Source organism: Alligator sinensis, unplaced genomic scaffold (genome assembly GCF_000455745.1).
Source record: "Alligator sinensis unplaced genomic scaffold, ASM45574v1 scaffold250_1, whole genome shotgun sequence".
Lineage (NCBI taxonomy): Eukaryota > Metazoa > Chordata > Crocodylia > Alligatoridae > Alligator > Alligator sinensis.
The window spans coordinates 1,298,377-1,325,264 of record NW_005841888.1 but is presented as its reverse complement, the minus strand read 5'-3'; the positions used below and the strand labels follow the sequence as shown (position 1 = coordinate 1,325,264).

At 40.9% G+C, this 26,888-nt stretch overlaps 1 protein-coding gene across 1 annotated transcript in view; it reads left to right on the top strand.

Annotated features, from left to right (window-relative positions):
* Positions 1-25,056, top strand: part of MYO5C (myosin VC) — a 70,871-nt gene extending 45,815 nt beyond the window's left edge. The window contains exons 25-43 of the mRNA XM_025197011.1: positions 756-819; positions 2,613-2,793; positions 3,638-3,731; positions 4,668-4,731; positions 4,860-4,940; positions 6,981-7,161; positions 8,033-8,126; positions 9,093-9,156; positions 10,216-10,369; positions 10,887-10,974; positions 11,334-11,432; positions 11,677-11,730; positions 12,393-12,547; positions 14,288-14,377; positions 18,387-18,537; positions 19,707-19,989; positions 21,633-21,807; positions 22,277-22,357; positions 22,620-25,056. Coding sequence (XP_025052796.1) covers positions 756-819; positions 2,613-2,793; positions 3,638-3,731; positions 4,668-4,731; positions 4,860-4,940; positions 6,981-7,161; positions 8,033-8,126; positions 9,093-9,156; positions 10,216-10,369; positions 10,887-10,974; positions 11,334-11,432; positions 11,677-11,730; positions 12,393-12,547; positions 14,288-14,377; positions 18,387-18,537; positions 19,707-19,989; positions 21,633-21,807; positions 22,277-22,357; positions 22,620-22,772 — 2,306 coding nt within the window. The 3' untranslated portion in view covers positions 22,773-25,056. The remainder of the gene's footprint in view (positions 1-755; positions 820-2,612; positions 2,794-3,637; positions 3,732-4,667; positions 4,732-4,859; positions 4,941-6,980; positions 7,162-8,032; positions 8,127-9,092; positions 9,157-10,215; positions 10,370-10,886; positions 10,975-11,333; positions 11,433-11,676; positions 11,731-12,392; positions 12,548-14,287; positions 14,378-18,386; positions 18,538-19,706; positions 19,990-21,632; positions 21,808-22,276; positions 22,358-22,619) is intronic.
* The last annotated feature ends 1,832 nt before the right edge of the window (positions 25,057-26,888 follow it).

The window sequence follows — 26,888 nt, the reverse complement described above, 5'->3', positions numbered from 1 at the left end:
GTTGCCCCATCTGGTTCAGCATGGGACCAATGTTGCCCCTGCTTTTCCTCTGGCTCCCCACATATCTGAAAAAGGACTTTTTATTGTCCTTGATGCTCAAAGCTAATTGGAGTTCAGTTGCAGCCTTGGCTTTCCTGGTATGCTCCCTACAGGACCAGACCAGTGCAGAATAATCCTCCTTGGAGGTGACTCCCATCCTCCATCCAATTATTTGGGCAGAGGCCCTCTTACTGAGGGCAAGCCATCAAGGCCACATGACACGCAGCCAGGGGCAGATAAATATTAATTTTCTAAATTTTTTTAGGGGCCCCATGAGCCGGATAGAATGGACTGGCGGGCCGCATCCAGCCTGTGGGCCACATTTTGCCCACCCCTTGTCTATGTAGTAACAGATGCTCTCCTCTCATCCATGTCTACTGTCTCTGAAAGAGCATAAGCATTTTCTTCAGAACTCTTGCCTTTCCTTGATTATCTTGATCAGTTGTTCTGAAGTATCCTAGTTTACTTCAGTGAGTAGTGCATGGGATCAAAATCATTAAGTATATTTTAGAATTAGGAGTATTTTTATGTTGCAGAACATGCTTATCCTATAGTGATACTTCTCAAGATTAGTGTGATTGTATGTGATATGAAAGAGTTTAATTCTAAACTAAAGTATCCAAACTGGTTACTAGAACAAAAAATTATATTCTTCATTTTTAATTACTTCATTGTCATATGAAACAACTTTCAGATATGGAATTATTTTTTCACAGATAAAATGGATGACCTTACCAGACAACTGTTTGCTGATGTACAAAAAGAAGAAAAACAAAGAATGTATGAAATATAATTTAGATATTTTAAACCTACATTTTTCTTACTCTCTCAGCCTTTTTTTTCCTTGTAATATAAATAAATGTATTATGCATAAGAATATGCATCTCTTAGTACTCCAGGATTTATAGCAGTGGTTGCATCTACACGTGCAATTACACGTGTCACACAATGTGTCACAGCATGTATACACGTGTCTGAGACTGCAGCAATATATGCCCGTGGTCAGCATCTACATATGCAGTAAATTCCCCCATTGTTAGATAGTACAGGTGACCCTTGCCATTCATGGGGGATACGTTCTCAATATGCCCTGTGAATGGCAAAATCCGTGAATAAGGTACTGTGTTCATGAAAGCAGTGCCCCCAGCAGCTGGGGGGCGGGGGAAGGGCTGGAGGGCACGGCTCCAGCAGTGGGAGTGCAGTGGTGGGAGCACAGTGGCAGCAAGTGCGGAGCTCCTGTAAGTGTATAAAGTGTATTTAAAATGCGGGTTCGGCATTCACGAATGCCAAACCCATGAATAGCGAGGGTTTTCTCTACTGTCCCCACCAATACTATCTTACAGTGACATTAATTAGTTTATTTTACCTAATACCGTTGCGCGTGTAGATGGTGATGCTCCATAGCTAATTAGTCTACTCTGCAGTTAGGTGCATGTGTAGACATGGCCAGTATATATTTATTTTAGTAGGAAATTACGATTCCGCAAAGATGAGGATAAAAACTTGAAAATGGGCCAGTCACATGTAGGAAATTATACTGTAGAACTGGAATCCTTTTGCTTCTAGAATTGTGTTCTGTTTCAATCTTTTGACCATCAAGAAGAGATTCTAATCATAACAATCTCTCTGGAGATGCAGTTTAATATAGTTTTGGGGAAGCAGATTATAGCCACATAAATCAAGTGGAGGACAGAAGAGAAGATTGGTCTTGGGGAAACAGGTTATAAATGTACTGTGTCCACAACCAGCTTTCCTTCTTATTCTCTTTAGCAGCTCATCTATACAGTCAAAGAAATAATGGGTATTTGCTTGATAATAGAAAAGGTTCCTTCCGTACAGTATTGCATTTTTGGAACAAAACTCTGCTTTTTCACAGTTTATGATGCTTTGAATTATTGTTGCTTGAAAACAGACCTTATGAATCTAAGCCCTATAACTTATGCCCGCAGAGGTGGTATTCAAAAACATCTGGTTCATAGATTTCACATGAAATCTATGAACCAGATGTTTTTGAATACCACCTCTGTGGGCATAAGTTATAGGGCTTAAGGTACCAAATAAAAAATGTCCCTTAAATGCAAGAAATACTCACTGTCTCCAAAAGCTGGTTCTTTTTAGATGTATCTGAGTCAAGCTACAGGTCAGGTTGAAATAAGTTGTGTGACCTTTCTCCAGGTTTCCATTTTCCCCACTACCCTATTGTCTTAGAAGCCACTCTGGTTCTCCCCTTGCTCCCCCTGAGTCTCAGAGGAAGCTACCAAAAAGCGCAGGGATTCTTGAAATGAGCATAGTTCAAGAATTGGCATAGGGAATGTTATACTTCTGAGCCCTTTACCTCAGGTCTCCTATATCTAGGTGGGCAGTGGAGGAAGGAGGCCAGGGGGTTTCACTGATCAATTCTGTAGATAGTTCTAGGAATCTAGGTGGAATTATTTTCACAAGGGGTCAGTATAGGCCTAACTCTTCTCTCATTAAAACATTTTTCAGTCTCTAAAGCTGCCAGTCAAAAATAAAACAAACAAACCAAAGAGATGAAAAAATATAAAATGCATTTTCTCTCTGATTCTGAGTAGAATACTAGAGAAAAACTTCCAAAATCAGAAGCAAGACTATGAAAAAGAAATCGAATCACTGAAGGAGGAAATTAAGACTCTCAGAGAAGAGAAAATTCAACTACAGCATCAAATTCAGCAAGAACTTATTATTCAGGATGGCTTAAAAATGGAAGCAGGACAGCTTACAAAACAGTTGCAGGTAAGTAAATGCATCCAGCAAACAGTGCTGAGATGAGCCATTCCAGTCAGAATCTTCATTACATAAAACAAAGAGTGGATGAGAAAATTCTATTTTTGCTGGGTAGATTTATCTATAACATGATTTAAAACAACTTTTAGTTGTTGAATCTGTATGATGTCATAATAGCATGTTTTAACTTTTGACTTTAGTACAGAAAAAAAAAAATACTGTTACTTTTATTTTTTTTAAATGTCAGCTACTTAGTGAATTTATTGGAAGTAAAGTATGAAAATTGCACTTGAAGAAAAGTCTCACAATATAATGTCAGACTTTAGAAAAAAGTCATAATTTATTGCCCTGTACAAAAGAACATTTGTTACATCATGGTTCCCTTACAATAAACACATAACAGTGAGAACTGTGCCTCCTGAAGGACTGAAACTGGAGCTTAAGCAGTTGTCCATTAAAATGTATGAATTTCCATATGGAATAAGGTACTGCTTTCTTAGGCAGGTGTTTTCTAAATGTAATCTAGTCTCATTTGTAAACTTTGTTTCTGCTGAAAAACAGCAGCAACAACAAAATCTTTTTTTTAGTGTCAAATATTATTGCTTAGACTATATAAATATATATGGCTATGTCAAATCTTAAATTTCTGTTCTCCCATTTAGAGGAATGTTTAAGAGAGTGCTGACCTAAATAGAACATTGTCTTGTAAAATGTTGATCAAGCAGCTCTAAATCATAATATTCCATATGATTTAATTTATATCTGGACCATCTGTCATCCATCTTTATCTTATTCAATTTTGTCTCGTTCTAAAAAAAAAAAAAAATTCTAATCAAGACAATGTCTATTTCAGATAATACCTGAATTGCAAAAAGAAATTGAACTGCTTCAGGCACAGAAAATTGATGTGGAAAAGCAGGCCCAATCCCAGAAGCGAGAGATGAGAGGTAGTTTACTTACTGTCCAACTCGGGGAATTTGCAAGAGCAGCATAACATTTAATTGCCTCATCCTGTATTTGTTCAGTGGTGCCTGTCAGGTTTTTAAGGTACTTTAGAAAAGCACAAGTAGAGATCAGAACTGTCTCAGACCATTTAAAAAGTCCCAAAGCCCCTTCCCAACTAGAATGAACTACATATCATCAGTCACATCTTCCTCCTTAAGAGAGAGCCAGAGGCAACAAGGTGAGTCTTGCAGCATGAACACTGAGTGTTAATACAAAGACCCTCTCACTGGGAACAATACTTTCTACTCCCTCCCATTTAAATGTGGGTGCTGTTAGCTCAGGTGTTCAGTTGCACTGGGGGAGAGAAGGAAAGAAAAGGTCCTTCCAAAACACCATTCATACCATTCAGTGCTTTAAACTAACCCAAACTTACAATTTAATCTTCACTTAGAAATAAGTATCCAGTACAATTCACAGAACATAGATACACTCTCTAGTCCTAATTCAGCAAGGTAATTTTAGATATGTGCTTAGCTTTAAATACACAAGTAGTTTCATTACAGTCAAAAGGACTACTTGTTGCTTAAAGTTAGGAATGAACTTAGGTACTCTATTGAATTGTGGCCTTTGTGATAAACACCATTGTATAATTGTGCCGCCATTTTGCACTAGATGCAATACCAGATGTCTTGATGATGCAGCCCTCATTAACATATACTGCTGACCTTTGACAGAAAGGGCAAATCATGGGTTCATTTGCCAAAGCTGCTTTTTTCTAGATATCCACAAGTATCAAGGGGTTCAACAAAGCATCTGGATTGAATTTCCCAATTAAATCTATTTGTCCCAAGCATAGAACCTGATTTTTTTTTAAAGGCTGATTTGATTTTTCCTGGGACACAGGTAATCTAAAATCTAAAAAGAAACTTTATTTTCAGAGAAAATGTCAGAAGTTGCAAAACAACTCCTTGACAGCTATGACTTAGAAGATGTAAGAAGCAGGTAACCTATTGATTATTTTCCTAGGTTTTTTTTTTTTCTGGGGGGGGGGTTAAATAAAGCAGACTTCAGAGATTTTAAGAAACATAATTTCTTTAGTCATCTACAATTGTTGTTGTTGTGCATTCTAGGCTCTCTACAGAAGATTTGGAACATTTAAATGAAGATGGAGAAATCTGGTTTGCTTACGAGGGCCTGAAAAAAGCAACAAGGTTAGCTTAATCATGTAATACATATTCATCATTTTGCTCTGGGGTTCAGAGGAGACAGCAAGGGGCAGTAATATGGCTTATCTTAAAAGTAGTTGAAAACATAGTATAACACACAACCAAACATTGTCAAATAACTGGTTAGGGTTGAAGTACCTTTAGATAGTTGGATGCTGAAGCTTGGGAATACCACTCCTGCCAAGTTTGTCTGAAGAGATGGGGTTTGGAGCAATGGAATTTCTTCAGAAAAAGATCCATGAGATTTAAAAAGGTGTAGGGCTGGGAAACTTGGGAGACTTCAGAAGGACTCAGAGAGATATAGAAAGCTAGGACAGAAGACATAAACAGAATGTCAGTTTTTCATAGCAAAGGACTCCAGTTTAATTTTGGGGCAGCTATGATGCAAAGAAACTGGCTGCATAGAAGCTCATTGACCCAAAAGAAGAAGGAAATCCTAAACTCCTTTTGAAGGCTTTGACCTAAGTGTAAAGAACACTTGAGTGCTGAAGAAACCAAGGCAGGGAAATGCATGTAGATATGCATTATATTGTCTAGATCTGCCTATTTTTTGTGCCATCTAAAGTTAAGGAGCGTTTGGTTTCTGGAATCCTCATAAAGTTTCTTCAGCTGTCATATGAATGCTGTTAACTAGATTGCTCACAATATTGGAGGTCTGGGAAAGGTTACCTAAAAATTTGAGTTGAGGGGACCTTGGGCATTTGGGTTGCATGGTCCCATTTGCGTATAATTGAAAAATTCTACACTGAGGACATGAATCAGGGAGGCTTAGAAATGAAACATTGCCTGGGACAAAATTAAGAGCATAGAGATCTAAAAGGGAAAGACCTGAGCAGCAGCCCGAGCTGCACCAGAACTGTAGGGCAGCATGAATAAAGGATTACTTATGTGAGTAAGACTTGCAGAATTGGACATTATAAACATTGAGGCAATTACATTTTACAGCAGTATTCTATGCAGAGCAAGCACTGAAACCCCCTCCGGGTGTTTTTAATAGAGGAGTTTTTATGGAGCTGCATGAGAAAATCCGTATAAATCCTCATTTTTTGGTAGGAGATGAGACCATTCACTATAAAAGCCACTGGGTATAAGGTGCTCATACTCTTATGGTGGACATACTGTATGTAAGAGAGCATTTTCTGTTTTAAATTAGTCACACAGATCCTATTTAGGACTGTGCAGGTAGAAAAGGGAAAGAATTATGACCAAGTTTCAACAAAAACTGCATTGTTACTTGTCAGACCCATATGTATTGGGCTGAAACCACAGTGAATGTAATTAGGGCTTTCTTACACTTTAATCCACCTCAAATTGGTTACTTTCTCTGATTTTATGTATCTGCATGTCTGTCTTAAGAGGTTCTAAGGTTGTTAAAGGAAATCCCCATTCCTTAAAGACTTAAATAGTACATTGCATGAGTGCTGAGATGAGGACAAATGAGAAAATTGAACAGTTTTGAACTGAATATTCAAGGCTGCTTACAGACATGGAAAAAACAAACAAACAGTGCTTTACTTTAACTTGGCATGCTCCCACACTGAGCCCAGCGCATGCCCAAAAGAGGCAGTGCATTAGTTGCACCCACTTTCTCATTGTCTGTAGAGATTAGATGCTTTAGTGGGGACTTTTTGGTGCTTAATTCTAGTAGTTGATTGAATCAGCCTTAGCTAAAAGCATCAAAAAGCACTACTGAAGCACCTGATATCTACAGATGCTGCAGAACCAAGTCGAAGTAACGGGCTGCTGCTTTCAGTAGAATGCAGTTCTGGGGTTTTTTGTTCCCCATGTCTGTCAGCACCCCGTACGGCTAAAACTACCCAAACTAACCCCTCATAATATGAAACAAAATGTATATTTTGGGATATCTTGTGCTTACACAAGTTCCATGGAGGTACAGATTGTGCGCTCGCCAGATATAACTGGATGCTAACATAGTGTCTTATTATTACTTTGGTTTGATTTTAACCATAAGAGAAAGCACCAAGATTATATGAACCTGTGGTTTCCATTTTTCTTTTTTAACAGAGTATTGGAAAGTCATTTCCAGTCTCAGAAAGACATTTATGAAAAAGAGATTGAAGCTTTGAACTTTAAAGTTGAACATCTCAGTCAAGAAATTAACCATTTACAAAAGTTATTTAGGGAGGAAAATGACATAAATGACAGTATTCAGCTCGAAGTCAGCAGGCTAACATCAGAAAACATGGTAAGATTCAAGTAGTACTGGGCAATTTTTTTTTCTTTTAATACCCTTAAAAGATTTATCTTGTCTATCAATCATACTTGTTAAATGGTCTTCATTAAACTATTAAAACAATAAATAGCTATTAAGCTATTAATATAACATTTTTCCCAGTGCTGAGCCAAATAAAACAGAATTGCGACATACTATACTGCTTGCTGACCTTACTGTGTTACAGATGTATATACCAAGCAATCACTGTCATACTGAAATGATATTTAGGAAACAATTCAGATGCGACTTGTAGGCAAAACAGTGGGGTTTTCCCACTATTAGTTTTGAAAAGTGCTGTCCAATGTGTAACATGTACCTGGAACAGATGGGCAGAAATTTGTTTTGTTGTTTTATGTGGAAGTTGTGAACTTTTTCATTGTAACAGCTATTTGAACAGCAAAGTTAAAAAAGGTTCAAATCCAATAGTTGGAGGTAGTCATAGATTCATAAACATTATGGCTAGAAGGGACCTCGGAAGATCATCGAGTCCAGCCCCAGTCCATAATGATATCCTCTGTAGCTGCATATACATAGCCATCAGTATTCTCATAGATCCTTCACATTATTAGATAGTATTCCAGATCTCTAGCTTAAATAGCACAGACCTCTAGTAATTAAGCTAAAGGGGGTTCTTTCTCTGTTATATGTCAATTGACTTTTAAGTCTTATATCCTCTTTATACATGTTGGAGCAGGTTTGATACTGTGTCCACTAGAGGGCAGTTGTATACACAACAAGTAGCTAGTAAATTACAAACATCACTTACGAGTCCAAAGACTGGACATATATGTCAGTGAAGTATTTAGAAATTAAATTATTCATGGGTTTTTTCTCTTTAAAGGTGATCCCAGACCTTAAACAGCAGATTTCTGAACTGCAAAACCAAAAGATGGATCTTGAAAACCGCTTTCAAGAACAGACTGCAAAGATGAAAGGTAAAGTACCAATGTGGGGCCCAGGCTTGCAAGCACTCAATGTAAGCCTGAAGCTTACTAAAATGAATTTCAGGGTTTTGGCTTTTAAAATCTCAAGCATAACATTTTGTTAACTCAGGTTTTGTGTTTTTCCCTTGTTAATAAAATGTGAAACTATATAAAGAAAATGTAAGGTGTTAGTACAGTTTATTTTTGTGTGATCTTTGCACTAAGCAGGTATGAAAAGCATTAAAGCTGTGTTAGCAAGTAGCCTGGACAGAGCAGCGCACCAGCATAGCTAGATTGTTTTTAGAACCCCAGCTAGCTCATTCAGAGCTAGACTGAGTCTCTGTGCAGCACTACTTTGTGCTCCATAAGTATACCCTAATGATCTGTAATCTAGTCACAAATGGCCAGTAGACAGTTCCCCTCATGATTTTGCCTACAGTAATGAAAGATTTCCTAGTTTCCCCCATGCATAAGTTACATAGTACCCTGCAAAGGTTTTTCATTTGTGTGAGGCTTCATTGCTAAATGTAATTGCTGTAGTAGTGCCACAAATGACTGGGCCATTTAGTAATCATATTGGAGTACTATTGGTAGAAATAATCAGTTATTTAACTTTTAATTACATGCCATATTCACTGCAAATTGCTCTGATGTTCTATGGTATTTACCATGTAGTGTTCAGTTCTGTACCTTTTATGTGAATTCAACTCCCATTGTATACTGGAACTAATATCAAGTTGTTGCTATGTAAGGAAAGGACTTTTTAATGCAATATTTGCTTTGTAATCCAATTTCAGTAGATGAAATAGGAAGTGATTCATACTTCCTTATAAATACTAATGTTCTAATATTATAACATAATCCTCTAACATAATAAAGTGCTAACATAGTCAAGAAGCTGCTCCCCTATGTGGATTTTGTTGTGTGGGTTTGTTTTGGGTTTTTTGTTTTGATTTTTTTGTTGTTAAATTATCACAGGAAAAATGGAAGGAATATCTGAACAGTTGCATCATAATCTATCAAAGGAAGGAACCCCAAGGAGGTGAGTGGTATTTATTTCGGTGGTGTTTTTTGTTATCGTTGTTGGGGTTGTTTTGCTTAAAAAAAAAAAAAAATCTACCCTATTTACTTAAATGTAAGATGATTTCCCCCCCACACCTAATTAGATTCTATAGATGGAAAATGTATTAATTTGTTATAATTTCCCATGTATAGAATATAATTATTAGAGGACTGTCTTGAATTCATCCTCCCCACTGCAGGGGGGCAGGCAGGTGGTATAGGAAAGTCAAGGAATTCCCCCTGCTTGTGCTTGCCACCTCTGTTCCCTTCCTGACCACCCCAGCCTCTAGCCCCTTCTGTCTCTGCTCCCCCTCCTGCATCTCCCCCCAACTTCTGCTCCCTCTTTCTCCCTCCCCACCAGCCTTTGCTTCCTATTCTCCCCCCCACCCCTTACCCTTACACTGTGCCAGTGGGCTCTGTCCCTTTTTAACCTAGGGCACTCAGCACAGCTCCAGCGCAGCCCGCTAGCAGCTGTGCAGGCTTCAGGCTGCTGCAGTGGGCTGGGCTGGGGCTGTGCTCAGTGCCCTAGGCTGCAGTGTGCACAGTCTGCTGGCACTGACCAAGGGTAAGGGGGCAGGTGGGGAACAGAGGCAGTGGGGATGGGAGGAGATGGAGGGTTGTAGAGGTGGTGGGTGAGGGGAGCAGGTAGCGGTTGCAGCTACAGCCCCAAGTCCAGATAGGGGCTGGAGCCCAAGCCAGAGCAACCACCTGCTGGCCCACCACCCTTGTAATCCATTCTAAGACAAGGGGCCCGCCCTGTTAAATGGGAAAAAAACTTTGTCTTGGAAGTGAGTAAATACAGTATTTGAGAAATATGGATATCATGCCACAGGTTGGATGGCCAAAGACAATTTAAATCTTTAAGTGCTGGAATTTTATTTAAGAATCACTATACATTCCTGGGGGACTCTGTGGGAAAGTACTTCTGGTAACTTGATAGGTGCCCCAGAGGGAAAGAACACTTAACCTGTTGTTTAGCAATATTGTACCTTGTGGGAAGAAGGATAAGAAAAGAATAAGACCTTTTTGTGATTTCTAGAAAACTGGAAGCTGAGAATGAAATATACACAAAAGAAAAAGAAAAGCTGATTGCCACAAGCCAAGAAATTCAGGAGACAAACAATCACTTAAAGAAACAACCTGAAAATGAAATAGAGAGGCAGGAGGCATCTCGCCTTGCTGTGGAAAACATGGTGAGGAAGCAAAGTTTTCTTCAGAATCCATAGCAGAGTGTTAGTAGGAAAAGAAATCCAAGATTCTGGGGTATGAACTAGACACTTCCCTGCACTGCACAAATGTACAAAGGGACAAGAGAATGGGCAGGGGTTGTTCCAGGTCTATATTGGGCCAGGCACATGTTCCCTCCTTGTGTTGTGTCTGTACAAAAAATGAGGAGCTCTAAAGCCAGCAGCAGCATTAGATATCTGAATGGGGAAAGGGACAAGGTCACGACCCTATTGCTGCTACAGCAGATCCAGGCCACCATTCCTAAATGGCAAACATGCCACTGTTGTGTGAGCTTTCCATGCAGTCCCTCTGTTCTGTTTGATTAATGTGCATTGCCTCCATGAGCTATCACTGGATACTAATATTCCTACCCTCCCCCACCCCCAGTGCACAGGTACAAAATTACATACAGAAGTGGAAGGCATTGTTTAAAGAACTACAGGTAGTTACAGATTCATTGACTCGTTTTGTTTGATTTTGTAGGAGCTTGAAGAAAAGCTAGACATGAAAGACAGGATGATAAAGAAACTGGAGGATCAGATCAAGACTCTTACCAAAACTATTGAAAAGGGTAGGACTTACTTCATACAGTTTAAAATAATTTTGAATGGATGGCATAGTGTAAGAATGAGAATGTGTGTTGGTCACAGTGTTTTGAAATTCAAAATGTCATAATTTCTTCCATTTTTTAGCCCATTCTTGACTAATATTAAGATATGTAACTAGTGTCTTTCTGTCTTTGTATTGCAAGTAGTGAAGTAAGATTTTTTTTTTCTGTGGGGAAGTGTTTGCCAATAATAATTGGACCCATAAGCTGAAGGTATTTTTGCAAATGGGAACTACACTGTATTTGTTACAGTAAGAACTGCAGCTCTCTAATAATTTGTTGTAACATTTACCTACAAGTAACAGTATTTTTGTGTTTGACAGCCAATGAACTGCATGTGCCAGCAGCACCTAAAGAATACATTGGAATGATGGAATACAAAAAGGAAGATGAAGGAAGAATTGTTCAAAATCTAATTCTTGGTATTTCAGTAGTGTTTTGATTATATTTAGTTATAGAGGGTTAAATAAATTCCAGCTTTTTGTGTTTCATTTATCTCGTTATTAACTCTGATCTTACCTCCCTTCTCTCTCAACTCTAACATTACTCCTAGGGGCTTCATACTTCTATTAATGGTTGATTCATGTTTCAAGGGCAGAAGTGCTTTATTGGAGTTTCAATCTGACTCCACTATCTTTCTTCATCTTTGTTCATTTCTGAAACTAGAAATCTCAGAAGTACTCCAGGACCCTGAATTTCTTTTGATTCCAGGTCTACTTTGTAAGTTATCAATCTCATATCTAGTCCTCACCCCCTGGCTTATCTTTTCTCATCCATCCGTGGTGTGGATATAACATCTAGTTGTGATCTGTATTGTGTGGGCTTGACCCATTGTTGTCCCACAGCATCGACCCCTTTCAGTCAATGGGTATGAACCCATTTCCTTCCCTAACTTTCTCTACTCTAAGGGTTGCACTTTCACTTATGTCTTCCTTCATGACCTTTTTCCTTCCTCCTGAATAATTTCCAACCTTTAAATCTTACCATAAAACCTATATCCTTGCTTTAAGCTTTTAATTTCCCATGATCTTCACTGCTCCCATTAACAAATATGCAAGAATGGTTGATATCTCTATTGCCTGGAAATATCATTTGTCTTTTCTGACCTATTGAATTGCTATTAGTATCCACTTACAAGAGACATTGTACTCTATAAACTATCACAGAATTTCCTCTGTGGCTCTGCAAAGCTTATATTACTTATATATGAAATACCGTAAATGGGAAGATATGGTATCATAATCAATTCATAATTTGGTTATTGAGTGTGATTTCATACCGTATTTAATTAATTTAAGCCATTTACCTTTTGAATAATAACTAGATGGGATCGCTGTATTTTCTTATAAATAGTGACTGCTCAATGACTCTGTTTTACACAGATCTAAAGCCACGTGGTGTGGTAGTAAATATGATACCAGGTCTTCCAGCTCACATCCTATTTATGTGTGTGAGATATGCAGACTATCTCAATGATGCTGATATGCTGAAATCTTTCATGAACATAACCATTAATGGGATCAAGCAAGTTATTAAGGTAAAAATATTTCTTGTGCACTTTGCTGTTTTGTAGGTTTCATTGTCAATGCATCTAAAAAGTATAGAATGTGCACACTTGATGCCTGGAAAAACACTTGAGTTTTCATCTGTTAGGAAGATTATTGTTGGTCATATTTTAACGATAGTAGCACTGCAGTAGTGCTACATGCTTCTTGTGCTGCTCTGAGCTCAGTACACACATGATGATTGTTTGTCCTTATCCCAGACGGTTGATGAGGTTGAGCCATAATTTTTCTGAATACAGTATAACCGCATAAATCCGGCACTCAAAATTCTGGAATTCTCAAAAACCCGGCACTGCAGGCAGGTGGCATCGTCGGCTCCCGGGGCTGCAGCAGGGAGCACAGTGGAGGGAACTGTAAGTGGGTGCGGAGTGCAGGGCAGGGGCACAGCTCCTGCTGCTATGTGCACCGCAGGAGGGCTGTGGGGCTGTGCTGGGTTCTTCCTGGGGGGCGTGTGCCCCTGGATCTACACACCAGAGAGCAGGCTGCCACTGCAGGCTGGAGCCAGTTGCGGCACCAAGGTTCTTCCCAGTGCTTGGGGCAGGTGGCAGCCTGCTGTCATCTGGCACACTCCTGGGAAGAGCCCGCAGCCCTTCTGGGGTGCACGTAGCAGTAAGAGCCACACCCCCAAGCCCTGCACCCACTTACAGTTCCTTCTGCTTTGCTCCCTGCCGCAGCCCTGGGAGCCGAGGATGCCACCTGCCTGCTGTGCCGCACCCCTCCCCCAGCCCCTTTCCCAGCCCCAGCCTCACTCATTCAAAAATCCAGAATTTTCAAATTTCCGGCAGGTGCTAGGTCCCCAGCTTGCCAGATTTATGAGGTTATACTTTACTGGATATCTAAAAAAACAGTTGCTAAATATGTTAAGGTTGCCCATGTTTTCAGCCAGAGTAAAAATTGCTGAAAGCAGCAAAAATTGTTTAATGTGTGTGTTTGATTCTGGATTCTTTTGTGTGGAATATTAGGTGGTATTTGCATTATGTTTGAAGAGTGTACTAGCTTTTTAAAATGGTTCTTGTTAATAAAGCACTTAATGCATTTAAATCCTAGAAGATCAGTCCACTGATAAAGCCATGCTATAAGCCAGGATCAGCAGTCTGTTGATTCATATGTACTATAAAGTCAGCCATGTCATTCTTTCAATATTATATTGTGAATTTGTGATTCAGTAAAGCAAAATCCTGGTTCTTTTTCCAACAGAGGTGTGAGCAAACCACAATTTATGCAACCATGTTTGCAGTAGGGATGTGTTGTCAACTCATTTACAAACCAGTTCATGTTACTGTTCATGCCTCTGTATTGATTACGTCCCAAGAAAAGCATGTAATTAACTTGCCAACAAAAACCATATTTACCTACAGCTATGACTTGTGTAGGCTCTGCTTCTGAATTTCAGATGGGCCCCTTTAAATAGTTTACTTTCAGTTGTCTTTATATACAGTTTTTTGTAGTGAAGCCCCCTATTCTTGCAGTACTGTTTTTAAGCTTCTTTTAAACATGTCTCATCCACATTGTCTAGCCACCCCATGGTACTATTCAATTTAAATAATTCTAAGTATGTTGTGATGTGGAAATGAGAAGATTTCATTACTGAAGTACAGAGTACTTCAGAGAGACTGTCAAGTTCCTTTACTGTAGTATGAGACTATTGTACTAACCCTCTTTTGATTTTAAGGATTATATTTGTTTAAAAGATTTTGCTTATCATTGTTTAGGAACATATTGAAGATTTTGAAATGATGTCTTTTTGGCTCTCCAATACATACTATTTCCTTAACAGTCTGAAACAGTATAGTGGGGAAGAGGTAGGAATCGTTTCATTACTTTCTGTTTTATATAATTTCATTTAACTTCCTAACCAAATTGGACAGGAGTCATCAGCCAGGCTGTTTCACTGAAATATCTGAAACTCATTTATTTGAAATTCAAATTCTTTAATAGTTGTGATGTTGGCTTACATGTGTAATAAAATGGAATTGACCTAATATTCCAAAAGAGCCTAAGAAAATGTTAAAACGCTAAAATAGTATTAAAGCAAAAGAAAGAAACTTACCTTGGGAGTGCTGCTTAGTTTCATCTTCAGTTTAATATAAATAGGTTCTCAGAAGAGCAGTTATTTGTATCAAAAATAATTGTCACCCTTTCTTTCACTCAATTGTTACTGCTTCAGGCAGATATTGTTGCCATTTGATAACTGAGGAAGATTAAAATTTAGAATGCAATCAAAGAAGAAACCCCAGGAAAGAGTAATAAAATATTCAGTTTTACTTTGGTTCAGTGTGAAAACCAGATGAAGATTATTTTTTTCAGCTGTTTCATTTTGAGTTCTGTGGTTAGCAGAGGGGCAGGCAAAATGTAGGCCTGATCCAGCCCACCAGGCCATTCTGTCAGGCCCACGGGGCCCCTCCAAAAAACAATTAGTACCGGCCCAAGGCTGCCTGCTGAAAACCAGCTAGAGGAGGCGGCTTTTAGAGGTTGTGCACCACTGGATCGAGTGGGCTCTGTGGGGTGTCCGGCACTCCATCTGGGAACCCCGTGTGAAGGCACCAAGCACTATGGTGCATGACTGGACAGCTAGTGAGTGGGGAGGGGAGCTCCTGCCTGCAGGAGGGGTGGGTGGGGGTGGGACTTGTGTGTGGGTGTGGGCCCCGCTGCCATGGTGCACAGTCCCTGCCGGCGGTGGCAGGCCCTCTGGGCACTCCTGGTCTAATGCAGGCAGAGCCCCCTGGTGGCATGTGGCTCCAACTGAATCCTGGGAACTGCATATGGCAGGATGGAGCCCGCCCGGCCTGGCCCACTGGCATGTGCCTTCGAACCAAACCAGACTGGCCCCCTGCCAGCATATGGGGCTTCTGGCACAGCAGCTGGGAGCTGTGCGCCATCAGGCTGGGCCAGCTCCATGCCTCCACATGAGGCTTCCAGCACTCCAGTGGGAAGCCGCACATGGAGGCATGGAGCCAACCTGGCCCTATGGCTTACAACTCCCCATGACTCCCGGTCTGTGCACCATCAGGCTGGGCAGCTCCATGCCTCCACGTGCAGCTCCCTGCTGGAGTGCTGGAAACCCCAAATGGAGGCACAGCGCCAACCCGGCCCAATGGCGTGTGGCTCCCGCCTGTAGTGCTGGGAGCCCCATGTACTGGCACCGAGCCAGCCCAGTCTGGCTTGAAGAAGTGTACCAGCGGGCCAAGCCAGAGTGGCTCTGTGCCGCCATGTGCAGCTCCTAGGATTCAGCTGGAAGCATGTGTCGCCAGGGGGCTCTGCTTGCTGCAGGCCAAAGCGCCTCAAGGGCCTGCTGCCAGCTGCTGCTGCTGCCAGCAGCAGGGGCTGTGCACCATGCCAGGTGGGGAGGTGGGGGTGCATGATGCTGAAGTCCACACACACCCCATACCCACCCTCACACATTCCCAGAACTCCCCCCACCACAAATGCCACACCTCCCATAGACCCCCAACAAGACCCACACCCCTTCACAAACCCCATCCAGAAATCACACACATGCATACCCCCGCACAATATACAAGAGTAAGATTTTATTTTGAACTATGATGCAATTACTTCTAGATACACTATGCAAACACACACAAATCAGGACAAAACTCGTTTTTTAAATAAACTTACAATATGCTATAGTAGATGTTCAATTTTTAGTATACGAGTTACTGTTTTTCTGGTTCCTGTGCGGGCCGGGAGCGGTCCGAGGCCCTCGGGGGGGGCGGTTTTCGTGCGGCGGGCTGTGGCCAGCAGCCCGGACACGCCGGGTCGGGGAAGGCAGGCGGCATGCTAGAATTAGGCACGGAAGCTTAGTGGTTGATTAAAGATTATTTTACTTACACCGAAGATGGTCGCGGTGCAGGCAGGAAAACTTGCTTGAGTTGCAGTTACAGACAGAAAAGAAGAGAGGCGGACTAGAGTTCCTTCCTGTGAACCTTCTAGCCCAATCCAGTTGAAAGCTCTAAACTGCGAGCCCGTCATGTCAACCGAAGAAAGTAACTCGAAGCAAAGAGCTCTGCATACACTCGCATGAAGTTTGTTAGGCTCCGTGGAACTTGCGCGCAGGGAAGGGTACGTTGAGGGATCAGGCGGTGACGGGGAGAGGCGAGAGGCTGATCAGACCCCTATAGCCTTCTTGAGATACACGCTGGGTCCGATAGGCTCTGCAGCGCTTAGAGATCTTCACGAGATGTGAAGTTCTCCTCCTCCAGATGGTTGTGGAGTCCTCCCTTGCGGGGTTCTCCTCGGAGTTCTCCAACTTGGGCAGAAACCGCTCAAGCCTCTTATACGGCTAACAGGCCAATCACTAGCCGCCACGTGGGAATAATTTAGAACTGGCCAATAGTGGGACACAAATTTGTATACGAATGGCGGGAACTCCTTGCACCGTGCATTTCTCTTTTGCAACCTAGAAATGCACCCTGCAAAGAAAGCTACGAGTGGCAGGAAATAATTTAGCAGTGCCAAAGCGCACACAAACAAAAATCACACCCTTGGGTTGTGACAGTTCCAAGGTGGCAAACCCGCCTTCCAAAAGGAGTACTTCTGGGGAAGGGGAGGGATGTGATTTCTGGTGGCAAAGGTCAGGGTTTAGGGGTGGGATTTCCAGTCCCAGGATGGCAATGAGGGGGTGGAGCAGGTGCCAAGAGGTGGGGCTACCCTTGTGGCCTTCTACAGCTCACCAGAAGTCGTTAAGTGGTTCTCCAGTCAAAATAATTGCCCGCTCCTGGGTTAGTATGAACCCCAAATTCTAAGCATATTTGATGGGAGAAAGATATAAACCCATATGGATTCTATCTAAAGGCAGTATTCGCCTTAACCACTGCAAATTAAAAACAATGATTTTAGAACTCAATGTATGTGATTATATAAACTGCTGAGGCACCTATACATGTGCAGTGAAGCTGCTCCGACGTGCTGTAATTACAGGACTTAGGAGCAGACTCTGCTGGAGCATGGTATTTAGTGCGCTTCAGCGTCATATGGATCAGTGTCCCCATGCTGACAAATGGCGGCTAGGGCGCTTTAACTAAAGCTTGTTCAGTGAGCTTTAAAGCATCTCCGTCACCATTTTTCAAGACAGGGACATTGATACGCGTAACACTCTGGGCACTTTAGTTAAAGCGACTCTCAGAGCTGCTCTCATTAAAGTGCCACTTTCCCCCTGCCCCCCCATGCATACACACACTCCCGGAAGACCTGTATGGACACCACTGGACTCCCCCTTGTGGCCATTTTGTTCACTAAGCTATTGAAGCAGTAGGAAAGAGGCAGTGTCAACTGAAAGTAGTGCAGTGGGGGTTTTTTCCACAATTCCACTGCAGACCTGGAGGTAGGTTTGATCCTAGACAGTAGTTCCAGGCTTGGGTGCAAGTTTGCTCCTTTAAAGTAGCTCTATAATGAACTAAGTATTCTTTGGGAGAGATGTATTTTAATCCAGAGTTCTGAAGTGGCAGCTCGCTTTATACAAAATACAAGACCCAGAACATTTTACAGTCATGAATAGATGCCTTTTAACTTTTCTCCGAAGCAGGGAAGAATGAATTTCATGCATTTCATGTGAATCTAGAGCTTGATCCAAATCCCTTAAAATCTGTGTCGGTCTTTCTTTTGGCCTCAGCAGGCATTGCAGCATACCAAGTGAGCAGTACTAGAAATATATGTGTATAATGTTCAGGACTAGTAGTAACTACTAATTAGTTTTGACTTATTTTGTATCTGTTTGCATACAGAATTTGCTTATCTAGTTCACATACAGCACTTTAAAATGTATTGGTACTGATGATTTTTAGTATTTATCGGTTTAAAATGTGCTTTCAGGAGTTCATGAAGCACAACACTCCCCGTCAGAATAAGAACTGTTTGAAGCATTTTGATCTTTCAGAGTACAGACAGATACTTAGTGACTTGGCCATTCATATCTATCACCAATTCATCATTGTAATGGAGAACAACATTCAGCCAATGATAGGTAAGAGGGAAGAAAAAAATTCAGTGAAAATAAATCCACTAATAGCTTCTTAGGTATTTGAATAAATCTTGTATGTGAACACAGGGACAGGTAAAAGTGCTGTCCAACCTACATGCACAAATGCTGTTTATAATACAGGTATGTACACACTCCATGTGCATGTGTATATACATTTGTATTTATATATACATATGTGTATTTTTTACACAGAGTTTTATTGACTGGAATATCACCAGAAGTTTTGAAAATGCATTATCCCTTATAGCAGTTTTTCCCAGTGTGGAGCAGGCCCCTGGAATGCAGAAAGTTACTGGGAGTGGAATCAAAGATGTAGAAATTAAACATGTTAAAAATGCTTGAGAGGGTTGAAGGGGGCTTGGTTAGTATCATTTTCCTACAGGTGGGGGGACTCCTTAAGGAACACCTGCCTTCCAAGTCTCCCCTTCTTCATTTGCCCTGCAGTTCTCTATCTTGACTCTATTCCAACTGGCCATACAGGCAACCAGTTATGAAGCAGCAGTGTGTTCCATTTCTGTATTGCTGTTTTCAATGTAGGTTTCAGATTTTCTTCTTGAGGACTGCAGCAGTTCTGTTGTTACACAGTGGCTTTTTTTTCTTGTCCTTCTCTAATTATTTGTGATACCACAAAACCCCTTTTAATTTAAGGTTGTTGTAATGCAGACTTTTACCTCTCACCAAAATGTTAACAACAGACGGCAAGAAATGGCTTCTGGAAGTTACAGGAGCTTGTACACATGATGAAATTGGCCTTTTAAGCAGTTTAATTGCCCTTTTTCACCGTCTTAAAAGACTTCACTGTTTACACCTGTGGTGGCGTATTATGTTTTAATTTCATCATGGTGTACATGTGCAGCAGTGTATTTCATGTTAAATGACTTTGTATGTAGCAAAGTAAAATGCATCCAATGTATTTTAGTTTGCTATGTAACAAATTGCAGTGATACATCCAGAGAAGGTGGCGGGGATGCTGCATGGGGCAGATAACATTGCCTTCCATCCATTTTGGAATACCACACTGAGATAACAGGGCCTTGAGATTTATCATGAAAACATGCATGCCCATAATTTTCATACACATGCTCTTTCTCCATCATTACTAGAGTACCAACAAGCTTTAATTTTTTTTGGTTTTCCTGTTGTCTTTTCAGTGCCAGGCATGCTTGAATATGAAAGTCTTCAGGGAATTTCTGGCTTAAAACCAACAGGATTCCGTAAACGTTCTTCTAGTATAGATGACACAGATGCCTACACAATGACTTCTATCCTGCAACAACTCAGCTATTTTTATAGCACGATGTGCCAGAATGGCTTGGACTCTGAGCTTCTAAAGCAGGCAGTGAAACAGCTTTTCTTTCTCATTGGAGCTGTCACCCTCAATAGTCTCTTCCTCCGCAAGGACATGTGCTCTTGTAGGAAAGGAATGCAGATAAGGTAAAGCCAATAAAGTTTCAGCAAGTGCTCACTTGAGAGAGAGGATTGTTTACTACACTGTAGTGCTGTTCATTATGTTATTTGATGCCCTGTAAATATTCCAGTGGGAGGTGACAACCAGTTCTGACTCTCTAGTTGGACAAGGACTGTCCTATCTCTGAATTTTCTCATCTCAAAATACTCCATGTTATGGTACTTATGACCATTTAAATTTATGCTTTACGTGAAGTACAAAATAAATATCATTCACAGCAGGGTGAAAGGCCACATGCTCAAATCTGGAGACTTTGTTGTCTTTCCCCCTGGGATATGTTTAGAGATTTTATTATACAAGTTCATGCATAGAAATGTATCATAGTGGATTTTATTGCATAAAGCAGAAACAATATTCCCCAACTAGTAAACAGAGAGAAGCAGAATTCCTTTACTTACTGATTAGACAGGCATCAGGACAAAACCACTGAGGATTTCTCCTGAGCCTCCACAGTTCCTTGTTAACATGTGCATTGAAGAGAATATAGATCTTACTTTTTGCAAAAGAGAAAGTTAATTTGCAGGCCATTAAACGAGTGGTTCTCATCCTTTTTAGGCTCAAGGCACCACTTGGAAAATGCCAGCTCTTACTTTTCACTAATATTTTTCTGTAGTAAAAAAAAAAAAAAAAAAAAAAGTTCTCTGTTGCAAAAAAAACTCAGAAAGACGAAAACTTGGTCAGAATGTTTTTAACACTGTAAATTATACTTGAAACTCTGGGTTTATCTTGTGGAGCTCGTTTGCACATGTAACAGTGCTAACATTGCTTGGCACTCTGGCCCCCTTGAAAGGTTCTCAAGGCACCCCAGGGTGCTGCAATACTCTTGTTTAGAATCCCTGCACTAGATAGTTTGGAGGCTGAACAAAAGAAAATCAGTAGTGAGAGGGTTTTTCTGGATGACTCAGGGAAATGGCAAAGATGGAGATGTTTACCCTAGATCAGGGGTTTTCAATCTTTTTTTGGTCAGTGTACCCCCGGCAGCTGGTCGAAAAAGCAGGAGTCCCCTAGCAGCCAGACCAGAAGGGGGGGATCCCCCCAGTGACCAATCGAGGGGGGGAATGGGGTTCCCCCAGCAGCCAGTCGACGGGGAGGGTCCCCTGCTGCCGAGTACCCCTGGAGGCTATCACAAATACCCCAGGGGTACGTGTACCTCCGGTTGAAAACCCCTGCTCTAGATCATCACTCAAAAGAACTTGACCCAAATGGTGCAACGATCATCAGCTCTTTGCTGTCAAAAGAACTGCAAGAGTTAAGTTGGAAAGGAATTTTGAGTACTGTTGCAACCTCCTGATAGGATAGGGCTACACGTAGCCTAGCGGTGAAACTGGGGAGTCATCTTTTCTAGTGCAGTCTATATGAAATGCAGAAAATAAACAGGATAAAATGGTGCAAATTTAAACTAGATTTTTTAAATGATTTTAATTTCTTTAATAATCTTAGGTGTCTATATATCATTTTTTACCTAATGTGTATGAATTTTAACCAGACAGTCGTGTGTGCCTTTATCCTCCAGTGTTTCTTTATCGTCATTCATTACTGGGTTAGTTTAGCCTGACTAGTTTGTGAGGGGAAGCTGACAATTCTATGCTTATTTATGCCCTAACTCCAGATGCAATATCAGCTACTTAGAAGAATGGCTTAAAGAAAAGAATTTGCAGAACAGCACTGCCAAGGACACCCTGGAGCCTCTCTCTCAGGCAGCCTGGCTCCTTCAGGTCAACAAGATCACAGATGATGATGCCAAGGAAATATGTGAATGCTGTACATCCCTGTCCACTGTGCAGGTGATGAACTGTGTCATTTTCTACTGTCATTCTCTGTTTTTTGCCAGAGCTCTCAGCCTTCCACTTTGTGTATACAACGTCTCCAAGTGCTCCAGCCCACTATATCCCACTCTAGGCTGTGAGTCTTGATTTCTTTGTTTGCATATTCAGCTTCTCTGTCTTGTTCTGTCATGGCTGCCTGTTCACCTTGTTCCATGTCTAGGTTTGCTCTCAGTTCTGTCCTCTTCTCTGTTCTCCAGGATCCTTTCCTTTTCTTTGGAGATAAGCTTTAGCAGGTATCACACTTGTAACATTCACTACTTTCCTGGGGGGAAAAAAATCTACCTCTTTAAAAAAAAAAAATGCTTACTGTGACTTCAGTCAGTTAAATATCGATGAAGACATAATGTTCATTCCTTTTCACTTGAATCTATTACTCTTTTGTGTCATGGATTGCAAACATTAAGCAAGTCTGTCTTAATTTATACAGATAGTAAAGATCCTCAATTCATACACTCCTATAGATGACTTTGAGAAAAGAGTGGCCCCAGCATTTGTTCGTAAAGTACAGGTAAGATCCATAAATTGTTTCCACTTATGCATTCAAGTTACAGTGGATTTTCCACACACTCTTTACTTTGCTAAGTGTTCATACTAGACTTCCTTTCAAAGCATGATACAGTTACTGCTCTCCTGTGTAAGGGACAAGAAAAGAATGATATGAAAGCGAATAATTTAGAAATAATTTAGAATTACAGTAACAAAACTGTCTTCTGTTACTTTGTTTCTGAAACATTAGACCTTTTCCCTGACCCTCTCTGTTCTGATTTCAGGCCATGCTAAATAATCGAGAAGATATGCCACAGCTGATGCTAGACACCAAGTATCTCTTTCAAGTGACGTTTCCCTTTACCCCCTCTCCATATGCACTGGAAACTATACAAATCCCCAGTAGTTTCAAACTTGGCATTCTAACAAGAGTGTAATAAAAAAAAAAAAAAGAAGGATTTGCCAATTGTCCATCAAAGACTAAATGAAGAGCAAACTTTTGTTACTCAGTCCTGCGACTGGAGCTTAAAGACAGAGTACTCTTTTTAAACAGCTGTGAAATCAGGACACCAATTGTAAGAGTAACTTGTGTTCCAGCCTATAACTTCTGTTGTCCTTTACCCAATATTGTTCCTTTTGTGTTGCATTTCTGCGAAGGATGAGAGCTGGATACTTAAGTGGCCTTATGGTTTTGGAGCCAGAATGTCACTGAGACAGTAACAGAAATCTATATTGGTGCTTCAGGATCAATGACAGACTGCCACTCAGGTAGAAAATGGGGCAACAGCTGTTATGGTATAACTTTTATGGTGCCATCTCCTCTCACAAGTGAGCTCTGTTTCATAGGAGTTCTTCTCATTGCTTTCATCTGATGGATTTATTTTACAGCAGTCTTCACCCAGCCTCATTTCCTGTGGCATCATCCCTTCCATTAAAGTAGTCTTCTTTAATAACAGCAAGTAAATAATGTTTTGTGCCCTCAAGAGAATGTAGCAATAGTAAATGGAAGGTTTTCCTACAACAATTTAAACAAAAATCAATACAAATTGCTCCTCTGAACTTGGGAAAAGTTCTGGTATAAATGTAAGGAAGCTCTTCAGCAAACTAAGGTTCTCCTTTTCACTGACAGGCTGCTTTGTTTCTCAGATGTCTGTATTATGGTTTTATAGACAGGCACATACCAGAGAGCTGTTCCAAGGAGAGGTGGGACTAGGGCACTTAGTTTTCCAGAAGGTTTCAATTCCACATAATAAAATTCCAGGGAGTTCAGCTCTGGGGTTCTGTTTTGGCCCATTCTGGATTCTCACAAGGGAATGATGTTGTTTTAGGTCTGACTTAAGGCCTGTTGTATCTGAAGCAACGGTAATCTGAAAGTGTGTTAGGAAACATAACTGAAATAGAGTTTTTAATAAGAACTTACCAGCACTATATATCATGGAAATTCTGAGTTTCTACAGACCATCCTGCTTGTTTCCCCTTTAACATTCTGATGTGCAGCCAGTCAGGAGAACCCTAGCATATCTCACTTAGACATTTCGGCCCTTTGGGAGGTGCTCATTTGCCACAGTGGTGGGTGTCGGAAAAGAACCAAGAGAAACAGGAAAGGGTCCCCTTCTGCAACCACTCTGTATGAGCTCTGTTTGTCACAAGGCTGAGTCAGTGGGCAGTAGGCAATGTTTGCAGGACTGTGCTCTAAACATGTATAAGTTTCTGGTATGACCATCCTTGGTGACTACTTTTTTAAATTTTTTTAAGAGGGTGATATACTTGGGGAAGGCCCTGCTTTGAGCAGGGGTTTGGACTAGATGACCTCCTGAGGTCCCATTCTGTAGTCCAGCTCCCTCTGTATGTGCAGACTACTTGGTGAGTAAATCCAGCTCCTGTGGTGAATCCTGTTACCAGATGCAGCCTGGTTTCTCTGTATGTGTTCTTATTTTTTTTCATTTGATGTATACACTCTTTGGAAGCAGGAACAATGCCACCTCTTTGGTCTGTACAGCAGGACACCCACACACAGCATACAGCAGATAACTTTTTATTGATTTGCTATGGTGCCCTGTGAGAATAATTGAAGTAACAACACCCTAGAAAAAAACCCAGGTTGATCCTGATGATGATTTACTAATCAGGTGTTAGAACTTAAGTATTCAAATGTAATATTAGTAAGGTACAGAATTCCTGTGTGCAAGGACAGATTTCAGTTGCTGCAATATATTTAAGAGGTTTTAACTTAATTCAGTTAATTTAAACATTGGTCATATGAAGGAATGACAAAGCAATGTTTGCAATATATTGCTATAGTATTTCTTTAATTTCACATAACACCATTTGTGAATTTAAAGATAAAACCACCTTTGGTATTTACTAGCATGCAGAGTGATATATGAAAAGTACATAGAGCAAGAATTTTTATTGCTTCTAAAATAAATATATATAGTACTCAAGAGTGTCACAGGCATATAAGTAAGCTTATGCTTTCCACAGGTTAAATAGCTTTATTGTAACATCTAAATAATACCAGAGTTATTTTACTTTTTCAATACTCAAACTTTTGAAAAAAACTCATTTAAATTCTGTAAGGCTTGGTGAATACTTTTGGTTAGGGGTTAAACTATTGTATCTCCTTCTACATACTACCCCAGTCACGGGGACTGCCAAGTAGCGTGTCTGAATATCTGAAATGTGTGCTGTCTTCGGCTGCTCCTGCATTTCCATAATAAATACTGGTATGAAAATAAGTCTGGGTGTTATAATCTGTATTTATGATATGGCTATATTGATGTTGGGGCACCGAAGGCATCTGGGTCCATTACAAGGCCTAGTGCTTCAGTGAGACTGGGAGTTAGGTAGCCTGTTGCTTGAGAAATGCTGAGGTTGGGGTCCTGTCTGTTAGCCAGGACAGGTTTTTCCCCCATGACTGCTTTGAGATGGACATCCTTTTCCAGGAGGGGTTGGAGGTCATTAATGATGTGTCTCGGGTGTTCAAGCCAGGGGACTCTGTCAGAGATTCCCAGTCTGCGGCCTGGTACGGGACCGCAAAGGGTTGGTTGCTGGTCTGCAGGAGGGTTGGTTGCCAGTCCAGAAGTGACCGGCATACTGCGGAGTGGCAGCCAGCCCTTTTTTATACTTAGTATATCGCTCTGCAGTATGCTGGTCACTTACGGACTGGCAGCCAACCCTCCTGTGGAATGGCAGCCAACCCTTCGCGGCCAAATCAAATTAAATCAATGAAAAAAACCCATCAAATGAAAAAATAACACATACCAAGCTTATCTTAGTTACTGAGTATAAAAAAGGGTTGACTGCTGCTCCGCAGTATGCCGGTCGCTTCCGGACTGCAGTTTGCCAGTCCTCAGTTTGCTGGTCCATGGTCACTTCCAGTCCGTGGTTTACTGGTCTGTGATCTAAAAAGGTTGGGAACCCCCGCTCTAGGTGACGACCAGAGGGACTCCATTGTCCTTGTCCTCAGGTTGGAATTATAGCAGGTCAGAATGAGGTTTGAGTCTGGCTTTGTTGATTTTAGTGGCTACAGTTTTGGATATGTATTTCTAATTGTAGGAATCGCTGCTCCAGATCCCTAAGGTGGGCATCCCAGTCAGTGGAATCAAAGCAGATATTGCTTCTCCCAGCACTGCCCAACACCTTGCTCTCCCCTCTTCTTCTCTGTCCCTCCCTTCTGCGTCTGTATTTCCATTTCTGTCTTATACACAGCTTTGTGCACATCACAGATCTGATGAAGTGAGCACGAGCTCACAAAAGCTTGTGCTATACATACGTGTGTGTACGTGTGTGTACATCTACTTTGGTTAGTCTATAAGGTACAAATCTACCCTGCCTTCTATTTGATTTTTTTGACAGTTACCAAGAGCATCTCAAGCTGCCTGTTACCTATCACCTTCTCCTTGGAGTCCATATCTTATGTCCGTATCACAGAACTACTTCTGATGGCACACGTATCTGCTTCCAAAAAACAGTTCATCACTATGCAGGGTAATTTAACTATTTCACAGAGTTAGGAGTGAAAGAATCCTACTAATATGCTCAAGAAGAAGAAAAGGTAGATACTTTTCACAGGAAGGGTCTCTATCATGAATAATGGGACAGAAGTTTGAAGTAACAGCCTCAGGCTGGATAATATTATGCACATTTATGGACTGATCCTACCCCTATTAAATGTAATAGCAACACTGCAATTGGTGGGATAGGGTATGCAGGTACACAGCTACACCTTGTCATCTGGAATTCCTCTTTCATCATGCCCTATTTAAGCCACCAGCCTTTGGAATGAGCAGTTCAACTGGAGTCTTTGGGTCAGATATAAGATGAAAGAATGACAGATCTGGACCGATTTTCAGTGTTCTGTGTTTCCTTATGTTCTCATTAGAAATGTCTGTATTTACAGGGAATAGTTCACACATGTTTTAAAAAATTACTGGCATTTTGCAAATTCTGAGCATGTGAACCTGTTCTTCCATGTGAATTTTCATATGTAAACTGTTCATTCAGATACCTGGCCTGTATGCACGTTTTTTCAGACCGCTTTGAAAATCCAG